The sequence below is a fragment of the Hydra vulgaris genome, chromosome 06 (assembly GCF_038396675.1).
Source record: "Hydra vulgaris chromosome 06, alternate assembly HydraT2T_AEP".
Taxonomy (NCBI): domain Eukaryota; kingdom Metazoa; phylum Cnidaria; class Hydrozoa; order Anthoathecata; family Hydridae; genus Hydra; species Hydra vulgaris.
Window position 1 is genome coordinate 43,130,001 of NC_088925.1, and position 7,775 is coordinate 43,137,775.

At 32.0% G+C, this 7,775-nt stretch overlaps 1 protein-coding gene across 1 annotated transcript; it reads right to left on the reverse strand.

Moving 5' to 3' along the window:
• Positions 1–4,784: 4,784 nt before the first annotated feature.
• LOC136081877 (uncharacterized) lies at positions 4,785–7,267 on the reverse strand. Its single transcript, XM_065800195.1, has 2 exons — positions 7,171–7,267; positions 4,785–6,719 (listed from the first exon to the last, which is right to left on the reverse strand). The coding sequence occupies exon 2, from the start codon at positions 6,717–6,719 to the stop codon at positions 5,208–5,210; it is 1,512 nt and encodes a 503-aa protein (XP_065656267.1). The 5' UTR covers positions 7,171–7,267; the 3' UTR covers positions 4,785–5,207.
• Positions 7,268–7,775: the final 508 nt, after the last annotated feature.

Below are 7,775 nucleotides of genomic sequence, written 5' to 3' on the forward strand. Positions count from 1 at the left end.
ACATCTTTGCTTCCAACAAGACTGCAAGCAACCACTATTAGAGTTGAAAGTTACAGGAACAGAAAAGATGAAGTTTGTAGAGCAAGATAACAATTGACAGATGACTTAAGAGTTTGCAGATTATACGAATCAAGAAAGCAAGATAAAGGAAGCGAATTCCAAAGAACTGATGCTCGAGGAAAAAAACTAGACAAATAAGAGTTTTTGGAGCTCTTAAGAACAGTCACAGGAAAAGGATGAGACTTAATTGAAGGACTAGTAACACGAGAATGAATTTTAGTAGATGGCTCAAGAAACGCTAGCACTTTAGAGCTAGCGTTTCTTGAGCCATCCATTCTTTCTCTTTAGAGTTTTTGAACCTTGTCTAAAAGAGAAAGAGCTTCATTAGAAGATCCGCCCCAGATATGACAACAATATTCCATACAAGGACGGATTTGAGATTTATAGAGATAAAGAATAGAATCCGATAAATAATATAATAATAAAAAAAAGAATCTCAGTAAGAAGGTGTCGAGCACAATAAAGAGATGCAACCTTAGCAGATGCTAATTTTGCAATGGATTTGATATACGGTTTCCAAAAAAGAACGGTAGTAAGAGTTAGTCCTAGAAAATGAAGGGTAGATGACTCATTGAGTACATTACCCTTGATAAATATAGAAAGATATAATATATTGCAATAACGATTGGCTGAAAAAAATTGAGTTTTATCTGTATTGAAGTTCACCAGCCACTGTGAGCCCCATGCTGTAGCAGAAGTGAGATCCTTTTCAAGCTTAAGTGCCCCTTCTAAGCGATTAGAGAGTGTTGGCTTATTATCACGATCAGGATAAATGGTAGTATCATTAGCAAACAATGCCACCTTAGATGTGAGAATATCTAAAAGATTGTTAATGTAAATTAAAAACAGTAAAAGGCCAAGAATTGAACCTTGAGGGACCCCTCAAGTTACGGAACATGAAGAAGAGTGCTGACCATCGAGTACAATTTTAAACTAAGATTTGAAAGGAAGGATTAAATAATCTTTGATATGCTACCAGATACATCGTAAGAAGAAAGCTTTTGGAGAAGACCAGCATGCCAAACTTTATCTAAAGCTTTCGTCAAGAGCGATAGCCTTAATCTCTCCGCCTCTATCTAATGCACGATAAAACCTATTGGTTATTATTGTTAGCAAATCAGCTGTAGAACAAGAACATCGAAATCCATATTGATGACCAGAAAGTAAGTTAGATTCAAGATAAGAGATTAAGTGTTTGTTAATGAAAGATTCAAAAACCTTGCTTATGATAGGAAGAAGACTAATGGGACGGTAGTTAGACGAGTCAGATCGCTCTCCAGAGTTTTTGAAATTAGGAATAACAGATGCCACTTTTCAGGCATGCCTGAAAAGTGGCATCTGTTGGATGGACAACAAGCTGTAGAAGAGTCTAAGCAGGAAATCACTTTTGATACAGATGCTGGAGTTATACAAGTGTCAACCTGTTTGATGACTATATCAGGTAGAACGCAATTAGTGTAATCAAGAAATGATATCGTTGAAAAGTTCGTAGCAAACAATTTAGCTTTGTCTTTAGGTGAGGTGACTAATTCTGAACCATGCAATTAATGTGGAATAACAGATTTTCCCTTATTATTGATACGGTTAAAGATTCTCCAGAAGTCACGAGAGCCTTATTTTTGTGATGAAATACGAGGTTTTATGACCTAAGACCTTCGGCGTTAAACAAAACCTTTTTACAATGGTTTCTAACAATAGTAAGCAGACGTCTGTTTTCGAGAGAATTGTTTTGCTGATAGATATGGAAGTAACGGTTTTGATTGGAAAATATAGCAGCACATTGTAAAGAAGGCCATGAAGAAGAGTGAGGCTTAACCTGCAATCGTCGAGAGGGAATAAAAGATTCCATGCCAGCCTGAATCCACAAAATTATGTAAGAAGCACATTTGTCAGCAGGAAGACGAAAGATTTCTACCCTAGGGCCATCACAAAGAAAATCATGGAAAAAGTAACATTCAGCTTTATGGTAGTTGTAAGAGGTATGATGATAGGGGGATTCTGATGATGAAGAAGAATTAAATAAAAGTTTTAGAAAAATCAAACCGTGATCAGAAGCACCTAAGGGTGAATGCGGAGAAATTGAGCGCTGACTAGGATTAGAAACAAGACATAGAAGCTAAATGATTCAAGTTGCCTGGAAAGCCCGTTGGAAAGTTGACTATTTGAGTTAGAGATTGAGAAAGACAAAGGTTGAGGGCTTTAACGCCATTAGAGTCACTGACACAAGAGTCAAGTCGTTCAGTGTGATGAGCATTAAAGTCACCAACAACAACAATATTGGCTGATGGATAAAGAGAGAGGGCTTGGTTAATATGATCAGAAATAACATTAAAAAGAGTGCAGTCTTGAGATGAAGGAGAGCAATATAGAACAAAGAGAAAGGCGATAGAATAAAGTGGTGCTAAACAAAAGCACATAAAAGAATAGTCTATGGATTCAAACCTAGTTTCCCGACAAATGGATGAATTCTTATGAATGTTAATGCCAAGGCCAAGCATGTGACTATTGGAGTCTTTTATTAATGGAAGATAACTATCAACACTAAGATCACAAGATGAGACAGCTGAACTCAAATTAGTCTCACAAAGAACAAGTAGATCTGGTGAGCTGGTGATCATGGTTTTTGAAGTAACTTTACTTCAACAGAAGTAAAGTTACTTCAAAAACCATGAATATTAGTGAATGATACGTTTAGAAAACTTGGTAATGACGATGTTTTTTTGTGTTTTATAGTTTTTGGTACTTTAGTCATTTTAAATTTTTTGAAGAACATGACTCAAAGCATAGATAGTACTCAGTGCACTATTTAATAGTCCAAGCAATTGCCTCATTACTACTAATAAACCCTAAGCCATAACAAAAAGCTCCAAATGTGGCCTCAACAATGCACACCAAAAGTCTGAACAGGAACACCATCTATAAGCAACATGGCGCTGTTAGTACTCTGATATTTTTTAGCTGTTGATGGAGTAAGCATCTCTGAGAGCTACCACAAAGTTCGGGTAACCTTACTACCAGCCAACATCAGAACCATAAAACTGAGTTTTAGAGCTGTACCCTCATTAGGAGATAATAGAATGAGTTGCCTAGTCATAAAAACAGAAACACAAGAAAAACCAATGCATTGAGTCATGAATATCCAGCGTTCGACATCCTTATCTGGAAACAATGTATTAAAAATACATCTGCGTCAGCCTGATAGATGAAGAAGGGGTACGAGGCTGGTCAACAGATAAAATCTGTTTACCCCTGTTTAAAATCTGTTTACCCCTGTTTTAAGTCTTTGCCTAGAAGGCCTTCTACAAGATAGTAGCCGGATGCGTTTAACATCTGCCCAAGATGTGTATTTTTATTAAGACACCATCTCTAGCCTTTACTCAACCAAGAGCCCCAAGGCAGGGGGCTCTTGGTTGAGTAAGTTTAATTTACAATTATAATTACAACAAAAGTTTAATTTACAATTACAAACCTTACAAACGCAAAAGTTTTATTTACAAAAACAAAATTTATAAATTCAAAAAAAATTTTTAAGTTTATATATTTAAACTTAAATATATAAATTACTTAAATTTACTTGCTGCTCTTTTTTTTTTATGCCTAATTTTAAAAGTAACACTTTTATTTTTGAAGTACTTAAAAACTTGAATAATCAAAAACTTCACATAGAATATGGTGTTTTTATTGACAGGTGCCAATTAAAAAGATTGTGGAAACCGTCAAAAAAGTTTTTCATACAAGTTTAATACTATTATGTAGGCACTTCGATCAAAATTTCAAACTAAACTTTATGTTAAAAAAATTACCAAGATAAATAGAGCATAATATCATCTTTCTAAAGATGGTTTTATTATGATTATACAAAAATCGTTAATGATATAAAAATTGAAAAAAAACGCGCTTTTAAAAACAACGTTAAAAAAACACGTTTGCTTAAATTTTTGAAAGGCGTGATTTCAAAATGTGACTAAAAACTTTAAGTTAAGATAAAAAAACTTCTGAACCGCGGCACAGTGGGCCAGAATTCACCTTTACTGGACAAAATTCATAACTAATTTAATATTAGGGCTATATTCACTAAAATTAGCATGAGTACTAATATCAAGTCGGCACTTTTTATGAAGGTAATATTTTTTAATTTCGTTGCTATGGATACCTTTATTTTGCTTAGTAACAACCTATTTTTAGTATTTGCAGATATTTTACGAGTGCTATATTCACAAAATTTGGCATGAGTTTCAATATGAGATCACACTACTTATAAAAGTGATGAACTTTTTTATTTAGTTGCTAAGGATACTTATATTGCTTAGTTACCAGATACTTTCCTTAGTTACAAAGGGGTAAATTGATTTTTGAATGAATTTTATCGGATTTCAACCCACCTGTATTGAATAGTAATTAAGTTAGAATTTCTATTTATTTCGTCATTTTACACATTTTACAATGTTATCTATAAATTTAAACAAATATATATAATTACAAGCTGACTGGGGCAAGTAGAAGTCAAAATGACTTATTTTCCAATATTACATAAAAGAGTGAAATTAATAAGTTTTAAAAAAAAAAAAAAAATTTGGTTAAAAATTTTAGAAGGTTAAAAAAGAACTTAAAGTTAAAAAAAGAACTTAAAGTTAAAAAAAGAAGAAATTTAAGATAAAGTTAAAAATATAAAATAATAAATAAAAAATTACAAATCTGTACATATTTGTATAGGGGAGAGTTGCCTTAATTGGAACACTTTAGGAAAAAATATTTATTAACCAAAGATGGCTTAACTATGAAAACATTTATGAATTAAATAATATAGATATACAACCCTACTATGCTTTTATTAATGATTCAACTCTATTGATCGCACCCTTATTGGATATAAACTTTGATTTTTCAAGGCACCATTTTGTTCCAATAAAGGCAACTGGTCTCCTTGAATGGAACACATATATTCTTTAATTAGAACAGTTCTAATATTTGAATAAATTACAGCTATAAAACTTATGGCTCAAAGGAAAAATTAATTGATTAGCTTTTTAATAAAAGATATTTAAAATAAAAGTTTTATTTATTTAAAATAAAAGTTTTTAATAAAAGATATTTTTAATAAAAGATATTTAAAAGATATAATAACAAATAAAAATTACAACAAATATTTAATCCTTTTTTCGCAATTCATAAGTCTTTTTTTCTTGCAGCTTCTGCACTTGGGATGGTAGTGGTGATATGTGGTGTGCTGTGGTGGCGATGGTGATTTTATTTGATGTGCTCAATTTCATTTGGTCCATGGTGATTGAGTCAAGTGCTACTTTGCTTTCCTGTGGTTTTTGCAATAGTTTGGCAGTTATTGGATTTAGTGTGAGCTTTTTTTTTGTAGATTTTTTAATTTGTTTGGAAGCTATTTGATTTAGTGTGTGCTTTTGATTTCTTGGTGTAATTTCTAGAGCACGTCTATATGGGGAGCTTGTAAGAACAGCCGCCTGAGTTGTTCTTGATCTTCTTTTTTTGTTTTTTACTTCAAGTGAAACCACTGGCAAAAGAGACAAAGTTGAAACTGAAACATGACATTTTAATTTTTTTTCACTTGATTTATCTGTAGATAGTTTTGTCATCCCATCTATACTTTCAGATGACTGAAGATTGTTTGAAGGACCAACATCAGTAAATGAAGAGGCTGTAAAATCAGAATCAGTGAATACATTTATGTCCAACGGCCACAACCCACTAGCCTGAAATCCTTTCATAGCAATTCTCAATGATGCTGCCTGACTATATGCGTCACCAAATAATTCTGCAACTTGCCAAGTTGTTACTGGTTGTGATATATGTGACCGCATCCATTTTCGCATAGCTTCATCATAGTATGTACCAAGTGGTCCAAAGAACGCAACGTCTAATGGTTGCAGTCTGTGTGTAGTATGGGGAGGTAGTGATACCATACGCACTCCAGCATTTCGTGCTAGATATATCGCTGCCAATTTTTTTGAATGTGTAACATGACCATCAAGTATCAACAAAACTTTTGATTGTTTTAAAGGTTTAATAACTTTAATGAAATGATTGAGCCAATCTAAAAAACCTTCATTTGACATCCATCCTTTCTCTTGAGTACTAAATACAGTTCCTGGAGGTGCACCATTTGTTATTTCTGGCTTCATTCTTTTGCGTTTATTTATTAACATTGGTGGAACATAAAATCCTGCTGCAGATACACAAACTGCAGCTGTTACTGAATTTCCTCGTTCACTACTAGTCATAATTCCAACTCGTTTTTTGCCCCTTGCACTAATAATTTTTATCTGACCATCTTGTACTGTTGATAAACTAGTTTCATCCATATTATAAAGTCTGTCTGGAGTTAACTTTTCTTCCATGTATAACTTTGAAAGTAAATTAAAGAAAGATTGCACTCGCTCTTTATTAAAACCTTGTGCACGTGCAATTGATGTTGATTCAGGCCCACGAAGCGACAGTTGTGGGTGCCTTTGCATAAATGCATAATACCACTTTTTTCCTCCCATTCGTGTTTGTTTGTTAAAATTATGTGTGATGTTGTTAGCTTCCGCAATATCAAATGCTAGACGACGAAGATCATTAATCCTTAATCCAAAGTACATCGATTCTAATAATAAACAGTGATCATTTCCATATTTTCGTGGTGTTTGCATCTAAAATAAAAGCAAATTACTATGAAGATACATAAGGAGAGTTTTATAATCTTATTACAGGCTTATTTTTTCATATATTTATTTGTTATTCATATATGATTAAGTTAATTATATACTCATTATATAATCATTATTTTTCATCATTTTTGTTTAGTTAATCATTAGCTATATAATTCAAAATCTATATAAACTATATAAAGTTTGCAACTTTATATATTAACTTCTATATACAGTAAAAAACTTATGCTGGGTATATACTTTATGTTGTCTTACAAGTTTATCCGTTAAATAGAAATGTATAACTTTTGTAAAACTTTTACATTTTATTTTTTACTAAAAGATAAAATGATTTGTTAATTAAAGTATACGATGTTTACAATCAACTTTATATCCTTAGACTATGACTAGACTTTAGACTATGAAAAAAATTTTGTGAAAAATCATTTCATACTTTAAAGCAAGACTAAATACCAATTCCAAAAAAGCAACAAATGTCTAACAATAATACTATGTCTATAAAAGAAATTCGCTTTAAAAAATATACAGTCGGACTAATGAAATTTTCTGATAATTCGGACGTCAAGTAGCGTGTTATGAGATGACATCGTTTCAATTACGGCAACTTTTGAAGTTCCATTCTGGGCAACATAGGAGCATGGTGTTGTAGCAAAATATTTACATACAAGTAACAACTTACGATATAAGCTCTTAATATCACATAGACTTGAAACCCTTAAAATTTAAAATTTTGAAAAAATTATCATCAAACTCAATATCGTTAAGCTTCTGTAATCGTTTAAATGCAACGATAAAATTAGATCGTAAAAATGTTTTTCTTTAAAAAAAGTAATTTTATTCACATACGTGCAGTTTTTAAGTTTAAATACTAGAAGTTTCAAAAAATAAAGAAAATTATTTTCTTTACAAGAAAAAATATTCATGAAAGTAGAATAAGTTTCAGTTTCTAAATAAAGCTAAGTGTTCCAATTAAGGAGCTGTTCCAATTTCGGCAACTCTCCCCTATTTCGTTTTTTCAATATTTGATGAAAGTTTATT